Below are 19,921 nucleotides of genomic sequence, written 5' to 3' on the forward strand. Positions count from 1 at the left end.
GTACCTTGGTTGCGGGCACATCCCCAGTGGGAGATGTGCAGGAGGCAGCTGATTGATGTTTCTCTCTAATCGATATTTCTAACTCTCTATCTCTCTCCCTTCCTCTCTGTAAAAAAATCAATAAAATCTATTAAAAAAAAAAGAATTAAATGTTTCTAAATTTTATTTCTTACCAATTGACCAAAATGATCTCATTTTTGCTTTGGTTTCTTCTCCCTAATTACAGATAAGTTCAAAGATTTTAAAACACCCATTGATTTTACTTTTTGTTTTTCTTCATATGCAAATAGTCTGGTCTTTGTTGTTGTTAGTTTTTCTATTCAGATATTAAATTGTCATCTTATTGGTTAATTAAAGCTCTTTATATATTAAATATACCAACACTGTGTATGGCATATTCGTTTAAAATATCCTTCTATTAGTCAGTTGCATTTTAATTAAATTAGGGCGATTCAAAAAACATTATATACTAAAAAAAAAAAAAAAAAAAACACCTTAATTTTTTCTTCCATGCTCTAAAAAGAACTTTCCCATCGTGTAACATGATAAAGATCCATCTTCACTCACACTACTTATCTAGCACTCAACCTTCTTCCTCAGGAAAGCTTCCTCTGACTGGGCCGAACCTCCCAATGATACATATGTACAGAACCACGTACCCATTGCTGGTACACCCATCACATCTGCAGGTTTACCTTTACGCGAGTGTTTATGGGCTTTGAAAGGATCAGGGACATGTCTGTATGTTGTTCCCTGCTGTATTCTCAGAATTTGGCACAGAACCTAGCACTAGATTTATTATCTAATTTTGTATGACTTTAATATTTACATTTAATTCTTCAATCACCTGGGAATCTATTTTCCTGTGGACTATGAAGAACATTTTAATCTTTATTTTGTACCACCATTTATAGAATTAACATTCCTTTTCCCACTGTTTTGACAAAAATGTTGTCATACACCTATGTCTAGACGTACCCTTACTAACACACACACACACACACACACACACACTCTCTAAATTCTTACTATATTGTGGCCTATGGTGGAACTTCCTTGTTTTACATTGTTTTATCCATAGAATCTACCAACATGGCATCACTTTGATTATTGTAGAGTTACCTATTTTTTAATATCTGACTGGATATGTAACTTCTTGATATGGCTCTGTCCCGAAATGTAGTAGTTAAAATCACTTAATCAAGCCCTCCTGCTGCCAATCAGACAATTTTAAAAATAAATCATTACGTTGAAATGGTAGGGAGCTCCTTATTCCATTCTCTTTTTTTTTAACTTAATGGATACTCTTTTGGCCAAAGGCGCGTGCCCTTACTTGAGCAATCCTGCCCGGTGGAAGACGTAGAGATCCTGGTCCAGGGTGCAGCTGTTGAAGGGGACCACCTTCACAAAGTTCTGGATGAGGACAAACTCAGGGGTGAGATGCGGCAGAGAGATGAGGCAGAAGCTCTTGTCCTAACATGACGGGAGCAGGACACAAGGAAAGACCATCAGAAATCATTTATCACCACACTGAACAAAATTCCTGCTGTAAAACACTAAAGAAAACAGGAGTAAAATGTGTAAAGGAGAGGGTATGCAAATTAAACTTTCCTATTATTTGGAAAGTAATCATATAAAACTGAGCAGGGTAAGCAACCGCCAGCGCCTGACTGAACCCTGGATGAATGAATATTATGAATGCTGGAACCCATTTGGCCTGGCTCCTTTGTGGAAGTAGATTGTTAGGACATTTGCCCTTTCAGACTCAACTGCTGCCAGGAGTGAACGAGGGAGTGTGGTGTCACAGCAAAGGGCCGGGGCTTACTAGGTGGTATTGTACCAGCCTGGTCCCCTCCTCTGTGAGAGGACATTTCTCTTCTGAAATCCTGTGATTATACATGAAGAGATGTCTGTGTATGTTATCATGACATGATCCCCTTTGGGTGAACAGATCTAAGGACATGTTTAACGTGGGCAGTGGGCTTAGTTAGTCGACACAGAAGGGTCCACATATCCTGACAGCTGCCACTCACCTTCTAGATCTGCACAGTCCAACATGGTAGCCAGCAGCCACATCTGATCACTGAGCATTTTAAATGTGGCTACTGAGACCCGGGAACTAAATTTTTAATTGAACTGAATTTTAATTTAAAAACTGACACTGAACTCAGTTATTGGAAACGTTTTATGTATGTTTGCAACAACTTGGTAATCCGAATCTACTATTCAACTGTAAATTTTATAAAATCTAAATGCAGATCAAGTGTTTCTGATGAAAAATTACTACTTGTATTGAATGGGCTATAAGTGTAAAATATACACTGAATTTCAAAAATGGAGAAAAACAGTGTAAAGTATCTCATTCATAACTTTTCATACTGATTACATGTTGAAATGATTAGATTTTGGACATATGGAGTTAAATAAAATACATTGTTAAAGCTGAGTTCACCTGTATCTTTTATATTTTTTAATGTGTCTGCTGGAACATTTATGCAGCTCGAATTTGCGGTCCCCGACCACCGACCACCGACCACCGACCCCGGTGCCCTGCATATCCATTTAGCCCTCGGCCGGCTGCCTGTAGGAATAGCCTGCTCGTCCCAGAGCTAATTTGTCCCTTTGGGATCCTGCCTCCTCCTGAACTCTGTGAAGGTATTACTTATGTTAATCCAAAGCCCTGGGGACATTTGTGCAACCCAAAGGAGTGAACCATTGTTTGACCTAATCTTCCTTTTTTCTAGCAAAATAACACAGCTCCTTTTGGGGACATTAGAGTCAAGTTGTTAAATGCGAGGAAGTGCAAATAAGCATTGGGTGCCAAGTCTCGGTGGGCCTCCTCCAAGAGGAGGAGACGCTAATGAGTTGCTGTGACTTGGATCTGAAGGACTCAGAATGAAGTAATGAAGGTATCTTATTTCTGTCTCCCCAACTCCTGAAATAAGATAGAATGAAAAAGTAAACATGCCTTGCCCTGGCCAGGTGGCTCGGCTGATTTTAGCGTCATCCCATGCACCCAAAGGCTGAGGGTTCGATTCCCAGTCAGGGCACATACCTAGGTTTCAGGTTTGATCCCTGGTCAGGGTGCATAAGGGAGGCAACCAACTTATGTTTCTCTCACATCAATGTCTGTCTGTCTGTCTGTCTGTCTCTCTCTCTCTCTCTCAATAAATACAAACATATCCTCAGGTGGAGGATTAAAAAAACCAAAAAGTAAATATTTCTTTTACCTTTTTAAATCCATCATTGTTTTTGTGATACCAAAACATCTGCCTTTACATGGACTTCAAAATAGGAATGAATTAAGTTTAGTGAAATAACTTTGGGGCACCTGGCTGGTGTGGCTCAATGGTTGAGCACTGACTCATGAACCAAGAGGTCACTAGTTCGATTCCCAGTTAGGGCGCATGCCCAAGTTGTGGGCTGGATCCCCAGTGGGAGTTGTGCAGGAGGCAGCCGATCAATTGATGATACTCTTCACCACTAATGTTTCTATCTCTCCCCCTCCCTTTCTTTCTCTTCAAAATGCAATAAAAACAAAGAAAAAAATTATCTGTGGGCATCTCTGAAGCAAACCAACTTCGTAAGTCCTATTTTAGGATAATCTACATTGCTTTATAAGCTTTGAAATGCCTTAAAGGTAATTTAAAAAATATGGTGGAGAACATTATTGCAAGGTTTCATTATATTAACAAAATGAGGGTATACAATCCATGGTCACAAAGCTTTCAGGCAACATAATCCAACTGTATTTGGTTTTTGCTTCACTATAAAGAATACCAAGGAAAAAATGAAGCAGTAGATAATCTGCTTGTAACTGGCCAACTGAAGAAGTACAGTTGTTAACTTTTCTTAACTTACAAGCCAGTATGGAAAAAGTCTTTATAATAACCCACGTGTCCCTCAGTTATCTCCCTTCCCCAATTTCTTTCTCCAATAAAGTGATAACACGTTGGTTAGAACCTCCATCCCTGACAAGAATGAAACAAAAACGGAGAAAGAGGCCGGACACCCTGAGGTGCAGCATCTTGTGTGCACTTGGATGTGTGCCTGGGGGAGCCCCTCCTCCACCCCTGGCACCCAATCAGGCAGGACCAAGCCGGAAATGAACCACAAGTACCCACTTTCCTAGCCGCAGAAAAGCAATATAATGGTCTCAGAACTCCTTGAGCTAATGTAAGCTATAAAGTAATACAATAGTCTAATCACTTCGGTGTAATTTCTGACATTTGCATGTACGTGCCAGCATTCTATTAATGATTTGATTATTTAAAAAAAAAAACCACAACACTGGTCATGCTAGCTCTAAAAGAAATTGTGCACTGAAAGAAAAATTATTGAAACAGCATGACAGAAAAATTATCAAAAAATGACAATATTTTCTATTTTTAAGAGTTCATGTTATCTCAGTTAACCTTATTATCAGAACACAGAAGCAGCTGAAACCTCTACATTCAGAGCATTTTAAATGTTTGGACAAGAATATGGCATTTCACTTTTCTAGCTTACAAAGCCAATTATGGTACTCAAAATTCAGCATGTACTTACAGGAAAAAGGCTGAAAACAAATTCCATAAAGTCCAATGACCTGTAAACAAAACAGCAGCATGGTCACCGGCCTGCAAGCAAACGCAGCCTCGGTGTCCATTTACAGAGACGGAGGCTCTCTCCCCCTCAGGCCGCGATTAGCCAACCACCAGTCAGAATCTGCGTCTAGCTGAACATTAAGCGGTTGCAGAAGCTGTACGCTTCATACATCAGTAATAAAGTACTTTTCTAGAACTGAAGGTATATTATAGCAATTAATCATCTCTGTACATTCAAAAAGCAAGCTAGTCATTCTTGGACGTGATCCCTTCCTGCCTTTGCGGAAGAGCTGGGGGGAGATGTGGGCATATGATAAGCTGCTCTGATCTTTTTCTCTTTTACATGCAAAAGATTTTCTGACCAGCTGCGGGTGACGTATATCCACAGGCAAACCATCATGGGGTCATCAGATGTCTGTTTGAAAATTCAAAAATCACATTCCAAGCACAACCGTGTATGAATGCACAGGGGGAAATAAACATATGCAACAAATCTAGGAGGGTTTACGGGCTTTTTAGATGCTACAATATAATTAAAATAAAAGGATTTCCCTTTCCAACCTTCCAGATGACCAAAGAGACTGAAAACTTAAGAGGAAAAAAGTGTAAGTAAAAGATAGTTCTAAGTGAGGCTAGGAGACTGGGAATGTGTTAAAATACAATCTTTCAAAAGGAAATGCCCAGCAGTGCTCTTGGTCACCTAAAAGTTATTCCAGAACCTTCCTATCAGAATGGACCAGTTTGTTCCTCTTCGAGATGGTTCTGTGGACCAAACGGTGCAGTAGGTGGGCACCCTACAGATGTGGAATCTAGGCATCGAGGGCAGGAGCCCACATCCCGACTACAGGGGGCAGCAGGCACAGGACATGCGGGTGCTCTGGAGGGGCAGGGAGTGGGTGACCGAGTCGCCTGCGTGGCACCATGACTCCTTCTTCCCACAGCTGCCCTAGATTGTTGTTCCGTGTCCCACTAACCCCCTTCTCAGACTACCACTGGGTGAGGCTCCAGCCCCAGATTCCAGAGAGAGCTTGAGGCAAGGGACTCAGCCGCTCAGCCCAGCCACTCCATCAGCTCAGGAATGAGCACACAGCCCGACGGGGCCAAAGGGGCTTTAGCTGGAGAGCTAGGCCCAGACCAGGCTCCTGCTCACGAGCTTTTGGTGCAGAGCCCGAGCGCACCGTCCACTTTTTTAGCCCCCGATGGAGCCACTGCTCTGAGAATGGGGCCAGCAGCAGGGAACCAGAGCCGGGAGGTGGGGAGAGAAACTTGGCCCTTGACGGGGTGATCTAAGTCCTGAATCAAGGCCCCCTGAGATTCAGTCCTGCCCCTGCACTTACCCTTCATCATGGGAGGCCATTATTCCATATTTTCAAAGCTAGTTTGAGTTGGAGATTCTGTTGCTTGCAACCAAAAAAACTCCAGTCAAGCAGAAACCTAAATCCCAAGTTTCCCCCAAATAAAAACTTTAGAGGATGGGGAGCAGCACAAGGTTACATAAATGATCATTTTCCAGATCCCCAACTGTTACAGAGGCGAGCCAGACCCCGGGCCACCTAGCGCCGAGGGCCGTACCCACATTTTATGGACGGGAATCTCTGGGAATGGGGCCAAGGAATCTGTGCTTTTAAAGGAGCTTCCCAGGAGATTAGGATTAGGCGTGGCCAGGTTTGGAAACCACTGGCTCTGCAAGATTCAAATGTCAGGCCACCAACACGCTAAGAGCAGCTTACCATAACAGACAACCTGTGGCTCAGTACTCGCCTTGCTTCATACTTCTCATCAATGCAAAACAGCTGGATACAGAAGGCGGAAGGGGCTCCCTTGTAGACAGGGCGGAAGAGGGTGCTGTCCCCAAGCAGTGAGGATGCCATGCTCACACGACTGAAGCAGTAACTCTTAGCATCTTCAGGACATGACCCTTCCATCTGAAACACATCCCGAGCCAAGCCTCGTGTCAAGGAGATGTTCTTAATAAGACATTAAAAAAACATTAAAAATGTACAAAAGGACTGAGACAGGTTCTCACACGAAGGTCAGAAAAACAAAGGGTTTCAGTTGGCCTTTGATACAGGAGGCACATGTTAACTGCATCCCTGGGTAGAGGTTAGAGCATGGTCGTACTTCACACATGTTAATTCCATACGCAAAACACCTCTGTCCTCAAAAAAGGAAGTGTTTTCATTGTGATTTTGTGCTACAAGAATTTGTGGATCTTGGGACTATTCAGGTGGCTTGATGGTAAGGTGGAGCCTGGGAGGTCCGACTGCCCATAGGCACCTGGAAGCTTAGCTCTGAGTCCTTCTGGTCTCATTTTAGGACAGTGACGGCGAACCTTTTGAGCTCGGCGTGTCAGCATTTTGAAAAACCCTAACTTAACTCTGGTGCCGTGTCACATATAGAAATTTTTTGATATATGCAACCATAGTAAAACAAAGACATATTTTTGATATTTATTTTATATATTTAAATGCCATTTAACAAAGAAAAATCAACAAAAGAAATGAGTTTGCGTGTCACCTCTGACACACATGTCATAGGTTTGCCATCACTGTTTTAGGGGATCTAAGAAGGCATGACAACTCAGTTAGTGGGAAAGGATTCCTTCTGAGATCCTTCTCGTAGTTCTTTTAAGTCAAAGTAATACATGCGTATAGTAAAAATTAAGACATAATCAGGAGTCCCCTGTCCCCCCAAGTGCCTAGCATTTCCAAATTTCTCATTTCTTTTGGTATTTACCTCTATATTTCTGAATATGTGCTCACACTGTTATTTCTCAATGTGTCAGTTTTTGAAGTTCCCTTTTTGATATTAGTGTGATGGGTAGATGTAACCCTGTTACACTACCTGCTTCCCTTTATCCTAACCCCTCCCCCATAATTATAGCTTAATTCGTGGTTAAAGCAGTTAGTATTTACATTATAATAAATATGCAGGTATCACTGTTACTGCGTGAGGAATGTAATATGACTGTGCTCGCCTCTGTGTACTTTGATTTGATCCTCTTGGTTTCCTAATGTTTTTCACAGGCTTTGTCAGATTTGCCACGTGTTTGTCAATATTTTCCATAACAACCAAGCGTTTGGGATCATCTAAGGCTTCATTTCTTCGCTCCTCCTCCTCTGACCTCGCCTTGCTCACCTGCCTGCTGAACCACCTGCTTTCTTGTTTATAGCTCCTGTTCCAGTTGCAGGTCTTTTCGTTGTCTTCTTTGTCATGGTTTACGCCCATTATCACTGCAGCACTTCTCTAGCTTCCTAAATGCAACGGTTCTTGGTAGGTAGCAAAACTCAACAACTGACTGGGTACTTCGTGGGGTGATCAAGCACAAACCTGCATTTTATTGGGTGACCACCTCCAGGGACATTACCAGGAGGCCTTTTCTTTGGGCCTGTCAGCTTTTGAGGGGAATTAAATTCTCCAATCGCCTGCATGAAGGACTTGGTAGGCAGAACAGTGGTCCCCAAAGATGTGCATGGCCTAATCCCCAGAACCTGTGGAATCATGTGGCTCACTGGCCGCGAGTTTGACATGCTTGCTTTACAGGGTAAAAGACACTTTGTACATGTCATTAAGTTAAGGACTTGATACAAGGAGGTTATCTTGGGTGATCTGGGTGGGCCCAAATCATAAGCGTCCTTGTAAGAGAAAGTCATGAGGGTCAGAGTAGATGCCATGCTACCAGCTTTGAAGATGGAGGAAGGGCTACATGCCAAGGAACACAAGTGGGTTTTAGAAGTTGGTAAGGGATGACTTCTCCCCTCCAGCCTCCAGGAGGAATAGGGCCCTGTTTGCACCTGGATCATAGCACAGGAAGACCTGTTTGGGGTGTCTTACATCCAGAACTGCAAGATAACACATTTATGTTGTGCATTAAGCCACTAAGTTTGTGGTAATTTGTTGCCGTAGCAATAAAACACTAATACAAAGACCTGACATTTGGGGAAGACAGCAGGAGGAGAATTCAGGGGTTCCTCCATTGGAAATGGAAAAATCCCACTTATTCTTCTATTCTCTGTGTTTCCCGATTCCACAGGCTGAACCTGAATTTGGAGCCGCTTCTGTTCAGTCTCTCCAGAGAGAGGTCATCTGGTCGTTTCCCTTGGGGGCTAGATGACAAGTTAGGTGCTGTCTGCAAGGAGCCTATGTCCCTGACACATCATAACAGACCCAGGCCAGTCCTGGCCCCACCTTCCACAGCAGACTAAGCCAGTGTGAATGCCACTGCTGATTTTCCTCATGCCAAACGTTTTCAAGTGCTCATCTTCCAACACCTCTCCCAGTCTCATAGTCTTCGTAAATGTGGGCCCTTCTTATTCCTTTACTGTTATTTCAGTGGTTGTGGTTATGTGTGTGTGTGTGTGTGTGTGTGTGTGTGTGTGTGTGTGTGTTTCCCCAAAAGGTAGAGGCAATAAACATGAGAGATCAATCCACCTTGTTGGCCAGATACCCTCCGGGTTCCAGAACTTCTGAGGCAGTGGGGACCATCTTGTGCCCCACCACACCCTTGTTTGGGTTCCTAAAGGAATGGCTACCCTCTTAGAAATATCGAAGAGAAAACTGCTCCCGGGTGCGGCATGCCTGACTCTCTCCTCCCCAAGGCACGGGTAGCGAGTGCCCTACAGTGGGTCTCCCCAGAAGCAAACTCTGACCTAGGTTTATTTGGGGAGTGAAGCCAGGAGATCCTGGGAGGGGAGTGGGAAAGTGAGGCAAGGAAGGGAAAGGACAACAATGCAGAGTGTTTAATGAGTGGGTTACCTACTCAAGATCCCAGACTGGCAACCACCTGATCTTTCTCTCTCTCTCTCTCTCTCTCTCTCTCTCTCTCTCTCTCTCTCTCTCTCTCTCTCTCTCTCTCTCCTAGGATGAGGATAAAAAACAACAACACACAAAACACAGCAATAACCTGGCCTCTCCTAGGGACAGCAACTGGCAGAAGATGCTACCACCCTTGGCCTGAATCAGTCACAGGAAGAAGCAGTTAGGGGAACCTGGAATGCAGATGAATGACCTATACATGTAAGTGTGTATAAGAGCACAGGTTTGTATATCTGATGTGGAGAATTGCAGAAAATTCTTACAAATGCTTTGCCCCTACAAAATGTTTTCTTTGTAGACAATGGAAAAAAAGAGAAAATCGCTAATTACTGAAATTGTTGCAAATAATTGATGTAGAAAGTGTAATTTCTCGGTCTGAGCTGTGCAAGAGATAGAGAATAGAAGATTAATCGCAGTAAAGTAAAAATCAATCGAGGGAAGTGTTGTGGAGTAGACCCTAAAGGAGGTGGCAGGTAGAAACCTGTAGAGAGAGGCAGGGCGCCTGGAGGAGAAAAGGTCAGGGACTCAGGAGGCGAGGAGTGAACCACGTGGAGCCACCCAGACAGCACACAAAGCCCTGCGCGAGCCCTACCTCCATCACGCTTCCGAGTCTTGTTGTAAGTTCCTCCACTGAGGCTTCTTCTGCAATTTTCTCCTGCAAATGACAATGGCAAAACATGGGAATTCATCAATGGCCCAGTGACTCAGAGCCTGAGCTCTGAAGCAAACCGCCTGGGTTCAGATCCACTGCTTGTTGGCTGTGTGGCAGTGAGAATGTTTCGGGGCCTCAGTTTCCTCATCTGGAAAAGGGGGCTAAGAGCAGCACCTTCCACTTAAGGTTGTTATGAGAATAAAATAAGGATAAGTAGGTAAGATAGATGAGAGAGAGATAAGACAGATAGATGTTTAGCACAATGCTGGCAATTCCTAATTCTCTGTAAATGTTAGTAATAATAACTAGCATAAAATACTTTTCTTCTTTATACTGTTAAACTAAAGGCTGCCCTAGGTTTTTAAAACTGCTTTATTGAGGTACAACCGACATATAATAAACTGCATATATTTGAAGTTTATACCTTTTGAAAAGTTTTGACCTATGCATGCACCCATAAAAAAATCACCGTAAAAATAATGAGCATACACATCACAACTAAAAGCTTCTGTGTTTCTACGTGTCCCTCAGCCCCACCCCGTGCCATTCTGCAACCCAGGCAAACAATGGCCTGTTTTTTGTCATTATAGATTGCTAGAGGCCCGGTGCACGAAAATTAGTGCAAGAGTAGGCCTGCCATCCCCCAGCTGCCGGCACCGGCTTCCCTCCGGCACCTGGGACCGGGGCTTCCATCCCTCTGGCTGCCCGCAGGCACCTGGGACCCGGGCCGGCTTCTCCCGGGCCACCGGCAGGCACCTAGGACCTGGGCTTCCCTCCCTTGGGTTGGCCACAGGCACCTGAGACTGCAGGTAGCTTCTCCCGGGCCAGGCCTCAGCTTTGTCAGGAAGGACATCCGGAATGACATCCAGAAGACATCCAGTCTATCCGGTCTAATTAGCATATTACCCTTTTATTAGTGTAGATATTCAGAGTCTATGGATCTTCTGTTCTGTTCCATTAATATATGTGTTGACCTTGAAACCATTGCTACATGGTCTTAATTCCAAGAATTTAATTGTAAGTATTGAAATCAGAAGCATTAGTCCTACAACGTTGTTCTTTTTCCAGAACAACATTGTGTTGGCTACTCTAGATCCTTTCCACTTCTATGTGAATTTTGGAATCAATTTTTCAATTTATATAAAAATTCCTCCTGGAATCTTGACTGGGACTGCATTAACCAATTTGGGAAGAATTAACATCTTGGCAATACTGAGTCTCCAACCATTAACATGGGATATCAGGATATCTCTTCAACTATCTAAGTCTATTTACATTCTTTCAGAATTATTTTGTAGTTTTCAGTGTATACAGGTCTTAAGCATCTTTTGTCAGATTTATCTCTAAGTATTTTGTATATTTGTACTATTATGGATGATATTTAACTCAATTTCTAACTGTTCATTGCTATTCTATAGAGGAAAAATTAAACTTTGCATGTTAATTTTGTGTATATGTAGCAACTTGCCAAAGTACATATTAGTTCCAGTAGCTGTTTTGTAGAGTCTAGATGATTCTCTTCAAATAAAAGAGAGTTTTAATTCTTCCTTTCCAATCTAGATGCCTATTATTTCTTTCCTTGTCTTTTTGTACCATCCGTAGGCAGCCTCCAGTATAAATTTTGAATGGACGTGGTGAGAGGAGACATTCTTGCCTGGTTCCTCACTTCGATGGAAAGCATTCAGTCTTTTACTATTAGGTGTGATGTTAGCTACATAGGCTTTTCAAAAATAACCACTGTCAAACTGAAAAAGATATCTTTATCACTACCTTCTCACTATTTGATTATCACAGTATGGCATATTTTCTTCATGTTTCCTGTGCTTGCTATTTGTTGAGCTTGTGGGTTTATTATTTTTATCAAATTTAGAATTTTTTTAGTTATTACTTCTTCAAATATTTTTTTGTTCCAACTTCTCTCTCCTCTTTTTTATGGACTCCAATTACATACATATTAGGTACCTGAAGTCATCCCACAGTGATCATTTTTTCAAACTCTCATTCCTGTTTCAAGTTCACTAATCATTTTTATTGCGACATCTGATCTGTGATTAATCTTCCAGTGTATTTTTCAGCCCATGAATTATAGTTTTACTTCTACCAGTTTTATTTGGGGTGCTTTTACGTCTCTCCTTAATCTTTAGAACGTATATAGTTATCATAACTGTTTTAATGTTTTGTCCACTAATTCTAACATCTGCTTCAGATCTGGTTTGGCTTCAATTGAGTCATCTCCACTTTATGCAACATGTATTCCCAGTTTTTGCGGCCCTGGTCATTTTTTACTGGATTCTGAACATTATGATGTAACCTAACTGGGCGATGATAATTTCGTATTACTACAGATATTCTTGAACTGTGTTCTGGGACTCAGCTAAGGTACTTGGAAAAAAGTTTGATCCTTTCGGTCTTGCTTTAAAACTGTGTTAGGCCTGGAGCCGTGCTCTCTCTCGAGGTCACTGTTCCTACTGATGCAGGGCCCTTCTGTGCACTCTCCCAGTGCCTTGTGTCGTGAGGCTCTCCCGCCGGGCTGATGGGGTCAGGCAGCGCGAGCATTGGGCACTGTGAACTCTGATCCTTTTGGGAGGTGTGCTCACCCTGACCTTCAGTAGTTTCCTCACATGCATGAGCTGGTCAGTCCCCAGCTGAGTACTCGAGAGTGACCCTCTGCTGGCGTGGAACCTCTCTGTGAAGCTCTCTGCCCTCGGGCACTCTGTCCTGCAAACCTGAGTGGCTTTAGTCTCCGGGGACCCACAGATCTGTCCCCACAGCCCAGGAACTGCCCGAGCTCCCCGGGTTCCTGCCGCCCTGCGCTGTGGCCGGGAACTCTCCCCAGACAGCAGTCCGGCCATCAGAGGACTCGCCCGGTCCCTTGCCCATCACTCAGAGGTCACTCTCCATCGTTACCCGAGGAGCAGTGTCTTAAAAACTGCGATTTCATGTATTTTGGCCAGTTTTTAGTTGTTTCAGACAGGACAGTAAAACCAGTTTCTGTTACTCAATTTTTGCCAGAATAGAGTTCCCTTGCACAGAGTTTTGTTTTCCTTGTTTTTACATTCCATTCATCAGCTTCATGTCCCTCAATCTAATCCATGTCATACGACCTTTAAAAGATTCGGGTATCCCATATGTTCACAGCAGCCCAATTCACCATAGCTAAGATCTGGAAACAGCCTAAGTGCCCATCAGTAGATGAATGGATTAGAAAACTGTGGTACATCTACATGATGGAATACTATGCTGCTGTAAAAAAGAAGGAACTCTTACCATTTGCAATGGCATGGATGGAACTGGAGAGCATTATGCTAAGTGAAATAAGCCAGTCAATGAAGGAAAAATACCACATGATCTCACTCATTCATGGATAATAAAGACCATTATAAACTTATGAACAAAAACAGATACAGAGGCAGAGCTGCCTCAACCAGATTGTCAAACTGCAGCGGGAAGGCCGGGGAGAGTAGGGGGGCAGAAGCGGGTGTAAGAGATCAACCGAAGGACTTATATGCATGCATATAAGCATAACCAATGGACATAAGACACTGGGGGGTAGGGGAGGCCAGGGGATTGTCAAGGGCGGGGGGAAAAAGGAGATATATGTAATACCCTTTGTAACACTTTAAGCAATAAAACAATTAAAAAAAAAAGGTTCAGGTTTCCCTCCGTCCCTTCTTCTGGGAGATTTCCCACCGTCTTTCCCACACACAGAGTTAGGGTGATTTCCTCTCCCCCAGCCCGTCACCACCTCTTGGAGGCCGAGGCTGCTTTGGTGGTTTTCAGCACCTGGGCGAGTGCCTGAGCCATTGGAGGGGCCAACCTCTGTGCAGAGACTAAATCAGCACTGGAAACGCAACACCCAGCCAGCTACGGACTGGGTCCCTTTGTGGTCTGTGGGAGAAGAATGCATTTTCCACAGAGACAATATGAAAATCAGGAGGAGAAGCCCGGTGGCCTAGTGCTAAGATAAACATCCTCCCTCTTCTCCCAAGATTTTCTTTGCATGAGCTGATGGGCAAGGGCGTGTTGCTTTGTCCGAGGGTGGAAAGGAGAAGTAAAAGAGTTGGGCACTACCCCTGCCCCCATCCTGGGCTCAGGGTGGGTTCTGGGCCTCCTGGGACGAAGGAGTCGGCAGGACAGAGCTGAAGGAACTGTGTCAGACACGTGCCTTGAGATGCTGGCCACACGGCGCTGGTGAGGGACCAGGCTGACAGTGTTGGCCGCGAAGCGAGCCTGGCTGACTGGCCTCCTCCTTTCCTGGTCCCCCTTCTTCAGGTGAGGGCGGCAGGAGCAGCACAGGCGAGCTCCATCAGCGGCACCCATCAGGCAGCAGGAGGCGGCCGGGCTCCTGCTGGGGCCAGGCCAGGACAACAGAGCCAACAGCTCTCCAGGGAGCCGTGGTGGATACTTCTGTGGTTTGCACGAAGGAAAATGCTGCTTCGTTTGCATATGTGGACAGTGTGCAAGTCTCCTCAGACAGTCTGGACTGTTTAACTGGCTTTCAATGAACAGCGGCACCCACCTCAGCCTCCTGAGCTCAGGGGAGGGGAGCGAGGGAAGGCAGAGCCATATTCCTGGAGAAAGCAGTGAGGCTCCATGTCCATCACAAACACACCGCCTGCTTCCTCTGGGCTCACTGTCACTGTCCCCCGCCTTCAGTGCTCTTAGTGATGGTGGGGCCTTTTCCCCATCAGACCTTAGAATTTCCCGAGCACCAGGGCCACCCACGACCCGCACCAGCAGCCCCTAGGACCACCCGCACCCAGGCATGCGTGAATGGTCTCTCTTACCTGGACACTTTCCCTTCTCTCTGGAGTATTAGGTTCCTGTGACTCGAGTGTTTGCTGGGAATCCAGGCTGCTATGCCGGCGATAAGTATCTGAGAGAGAGAGAGAGAGAGAGAGAGAGAGAGAGAGAGAGAGAGAGAGAGAGAGGTATAAGGACAGAAAAGAGATGATAAATATCTGCAGAGCCACAGGAAATTGGAGACGGCATAGTAGTGTGTCTAAACTGCAGCAAGTCTGGAGAATTGTATTGCAGAGGCCAGCGCCATGAGGCGGGAACAGGCTCTTCACAGCCGACCCCAATTCTCACCTCTCTGTGCCCTTGAGGATGCCAGTGATGGGCCTGGCCTGGCACCAAGAGGCCTTCAGCTCTGCCAGTTACTGACCTATGTGATCCTTCCAGAGAAGCCACCAACCGCCCCGCCCACCGCCACCCCACTTTGAAGTTCATAACACTGATTATCAACTTCCTGGATGGCAGGCTTTCAAATGATTTTAAGATAGACCATGGCCCAGCTGGCTTGGCTCAGTGGTTGAGCGTCGACCTATGAACCTCCTGGTCACGGTTCAATTCCCGGTCAGGGCACATGCCTGGGTTGTGGGCTTGATCCCCAGTGGGGAGCATGCAGGAAGCAGCCAATCAATGATTCTTTCTCATCATTGATGTTTCTATCGCTCTCTCCCTCTCCCTTCCTTTCTGAAATATATATATATATATATATATATATATATATATATATATATATATATGTTTTTTTATTTGTTTATTTATTTAAAGACCATGGAAAAGACCACAATTAGCTGTATCTGAACGCCAAAGATTAGCACCAGGGCTGTTTGTCCTCTGACAATACTGCGAGCATGCAGTCTGACAGGTACCCTTCACTTTTCTACTTTCTAAGCAAGAAGAACTGGAACTCAGCATTATTGCTGTAATAGGCTCTGGAAAGTCAATAATCAGGGCAATTTCATGTATTTAACCATCACTAAAATTATAGTAGAAAACATTTTTCCCATCTTCTAAAAAAAGCCCTCTTTTTCTCTTTCTCCTCCGTTTTTTCCTTCCTTCCTTCCTGCCTGCCTGCCTTCCTTCCTTTCTTTCTACTTTCCTGTGTCTTTCTTCCTGCCTTTCTTCCTGTTGGTCTCTCTTTCTTCCCTCCCCCCTTTCCCCTCCCTCTCCCCCTCTCTTTAACTCTATCTCTCCCTCCGCTCCCCTTTTTTCTCTCCCTCTCTCCTATCTCCCACTCCCATGCCTCCTCTCTGGCTCACCCTGTGCCTACTCTGCTGGGAATTCTCAGCCATGACATCTGCTCTCAGCCTGTGCGCCTTGGCTCAGAGCAGCCCTAGGACACTGCCCAAGGGCTGGCCCTGCCTGGAATGCTGCCACAGATGCAGAAGGGACCCGGCCCTGCTGAAGGCCCCGGAGACACCGCTGCCAGTGTGGGCCTGCTGCTCTGTCTTCTTGTTTCTAACCTTTCCAACCGTCAAGTCAGACGCTGCACAGCCAGAGGCAGCCCAGACCCTCACTGCTTCCTCCTCTCCCACTGTTTCCTTCTAGCGCCAGCCAGGGCAACTGCCCCTGCAGATGCCTCACAACCCCAAGTCCCAGGTCACTCACACCCTCTCCCTCAGTGGCTCTCAACCTTCCTAATGCCGCGACCCTTTAATACAGTTCCTCATGTTGTGGTGACCCCCGATTTCATTGTTACAAATTGAACATAACTAAAGCATAGTGATTAATCACAAAAACAATATGTAATTATATATGTGTTTTCCGATGGTTTTAGGCGACCCCTGTGAAAGGGTCGTTCGACCCCTAAAGGGATCGTGACCCACAGGTGGAGAACCGCTGCTCTACCTGCTTCTGGCAAAGATGTAGGTGAATAAAGTAGAATCAAATTCTAAGAGGAAAATCCCATGCCCTGGGGGTGTAAGGAGCACATACAAGGAGATATACATCAGGTTGCAGGGGCAGTGAGAGAGAACTGCATCCCGCATAACAAGTAGCTCCTTTGAGGGGGGAAAAGAGAGGTAAGTGAAGGACTCAGAATCCCTCTTCTGACATAGATACTTTGGGGAGAATAAAACAAAGTATGATTCTAGTTCCTGCATACGTCCTGCTTCCCGCGAAACTTTCCAGACGGTCCACATGGAGTTTGCAGCACTCTCATGGCAACAAGGGCAGCATAACACGCAAATGGTAAGATGTGTGAATTTCTATGTATCTGCTTCCATGTAACAACCACCCAAATGAAATCTAAAGCATTTCTAGGGCCAGAAGCTCCCCCACCCATAATCCTCCTGTCCAGCTAATCTACCTCTTAGAGGGAGCTGCTATTCTGAGTCCTATCATTGATTCCTTTTGCTCAGCAGCAAAGTTTTTTGTTGTTAATCCTCACTTGAGGATATTTTTTTCCATTGATTTTTTTTTTTTTAAGAGAAAGTGGAAGAGAGGGAAGTGGAGAGGGAGAAAGAGAAAAATCAATGTGAGACACATCAGTTGGTTTCCTCCCGCATGCACCCTGACTGGGGCTGGTGACCAAACCTGCAACCCAGGAATCCTTGCCCTTGACCAGGAATCAAACCCATGACCCTTTGGTTCCTGGGCCAATGCTTTAACCACCGAGCAACACTGACCAGGGTGCAAACTTTTTGAATTAAAAAAAAAAACAACACAAAGAAAACATATAGATAACTCTCTATTCTTAAGCTGCACTTTATTTTTTAAAATCTTTTCCTATTTTAAGTTTTAAATTTGAAGAACCACATAAAAACACAACTGAAAGAAAACCAGACTTTCCCTGTGCATACATTTCTTTTCTAATTAGGACAAAATTACTAAGAAGTTAGAAATCGTGAAGAATGGATTAGATTTGCAGTGAACTAATAATCCCAGTGACTGCCCTGCTTCACGAGACAATTACCAACTACAACAGCTAATTGTCTTGGCTGAACCGTCCTGGGGTGTTGCAGGTTATTATTAAGCAGTTACCACGCTCGTCCCCAGAGGTGGCTGCATTTCAGAATGGGGTGAGGTGATGCTCTATCTCTCTTTCCTGTGTCTCTGGGGTTTTGTGAGGTTGAATTACTTAATTTTCACAGTGTGCCCTGAGATCCTCAGATGTGACACACAACTAAAAACCCACTCGGGCTGCAAATTTAATTGTTATTTTATTGCTTATATCACCTGTGCAGCTTAGAAGTCATGCACTAGTGCTTTATCCTAGTGAGAGTGGAGGCACAATTTGCTGGGACTTTCTAAGTGAGACTGCTCATCTGAAGTGGGTTCTCACAAAGCTAATGAGGTGGTAGGTTCAGGCCCCTCCCTAGATTGGCCCCTCCCGAGGCGCAGCTACTCCTGCATTCATAATTTTTCATTCTTTTTCTGTAAGAGAGCTCCCAAAATTGTACAGGCTTTAGGTTCCACAAAACCTGGCTCTGTCCTGCTCTTTACTAATAGGACTAACACATAGGGAAAGCCAAATAATACATTTTAAAAGGCATTAGGAAAAAATAAAAGTATACAATCTGGGGCTTTTTTACATTTATTTTAAATATCAATAAAAAGGTTTATCAGTGCAATAAAATAAGCTAATTATAAAAACATAAATATGGAAGAACAGGTAGTAAACAAAATTTTAAAAAATAAGAACAAAGAGTGGGCCAAATGTCCTAATGAATATTAAGACATTATAAAGCCATATTATTAAAAGCTTTACTGGAGTAGAAATAGAACAAAATGAAATCTAGAAAAGAGCCAGACAATTACAAAATGTTGATATATGTTAAAGGTGGCATTTTGGATTGGTGGGAAAATAATAAACTACACAATCAACAGTACTAAACATATGAGAAAAAGTTAATTTGAGCCCCTATTTCATACAATACACAGAAATATTTTGCAGATAAATTAACAGCCTAAATATTTTTAGTTTGAAATTACAAGAAAAAAACATAAGAGACTATCTCTATAACCTTGGGGGTGGAAAATTTCTTCCTTAAATGCAAAAGGCAGCCCTGGCTGGTGTGGCTCAGTTGTTTGAGCATCATCCCATGCACTGAAAGGTTGCTGGTTCGATTCCCAGTTAGGGCACATACTCAGGTTGTGGGTTCAATCCCCAGTTGGGTTGCATGCAGGAGGCAACTGATTGCTGTTTCTCTCTTTCTCTCCCTCTCTCTCTAAAACAAACAAACAAACAAACAAAACCAATAAAAACGTATTTTTTTTAAATGCCAAAGGCAGAAGTCATAAAACTATTGATCTATCTAACCACATCAAATCTAAGAGTTCTGTCAAAAGTTCCTAAAAATGTTTTTTGTTGTTAAAGTAGAGATACAGAGGGGGAGGGCTCAGCAAAGAAGTAATGGCTTCCTACCACCACTCTGTCTGGAAGAAAGCTGCCCCTCCAGCTCTTGACCTGCAGCCAGACAGTTCAGTTCCTCCTCGTGTGTCCCTGGCACCTTTCGAGATTCTGCCCCAACACGGGAGCTCACAGCCAGTGAGTCCTTTACCAGGGCCAGACTGGAAATAAAACTAAACTGAGGAACATTTATCCGGAATTACCAACAGAGGCCCAGCTGAGGAGGAGACTTATATCAAGGAAGGACAGAAAACACCTGGAGACCAGGAGGAAGGGCAAGGTAGTGAGAGGGGTGACCCGGCTTCCACAGGCAGCAGGCCGAGAGTAAAGAGGGATCCCTGGGATTGGGGAAGGTGTTTCCCCTGAGTACATCGTGGACCAGAGCCCAGGCTGGGCTCCACAGCCTGGAGTACCAGGGCCGAGACCAGCGGCCCACCTAACACCCAGTGTGCAAGGTGGCAGGGTTTCTGGGCACCAGGGAGTCCAGAGACAGCTGGAGATTAAAGCCTCTGGGGTTTGTGTGTGTGTGTGTGTGTGTATTTTTAAAAAAATAAACAGAGAGCAGAGGATTTTTGTTTGTAGCTACTCACCCAGCAGACTGTATTACTAATGCAATCAAGATTCAAAAAGAATGTCTAATTATAAAAGTAAATTTCTATTTTCAAAATATTACAAAATAGTCATTTTTGTTTAGTATTTTAATACTGTGAATGATTTCACAAAAGA

General features: G+C 44.1%; 1 protein-coding gene across 1 annotated transcript in view; it reads right to left on the minus strand.

Moving 5' to 3' along the window:
* The window catches only part of CFAP61 (cilia and flagella associated protein 61), a 239,479-nt gene that overhangs the window by 159,309 nt on the left and 60,249 nt on the right, over positions 1–19,921 (minus strand). Inside the window, exons 9-13 of the mRNA XM_059705429.1 lie at positions 14,841–14,929; positions 9,994–10,056; positions 6,348–6,511; positions 4,549–4,588; positions 1,334–1,473 (exon numbers count right to left, since the gene is read on the minus strand). Of these exons, the coding sequence (XP_059561412.1) occupies positions 1,334–1,473; positions 4,549–4,588; positions 6,348–6,511; positions 9,994–10,056; positions 14,841–14,929 (496 nt within the window). The remainder of the gene's footprint in view (positions 1–1,333; positions 1,474–4,548; positions 4,589–6,347; positions 6,512–9,993; positions 10,057–14,840; positions 14,930–19,921) is intronic.

Source organism: Myotis daubentonii, chromosome 8 (assembly GCF_963259705.1).
Source record: "Myotis daubentonii chromosome 8, mMyoDau2.1, whole genome shotgun sequence".
Classification (NCBI taxonomy): domain Eukaryota; kingdom Metazoa; phylum Chordata; class Mammalia; order Chiroptera; family Vespertilionidae; genus Myotis; species Myotis daubentonii.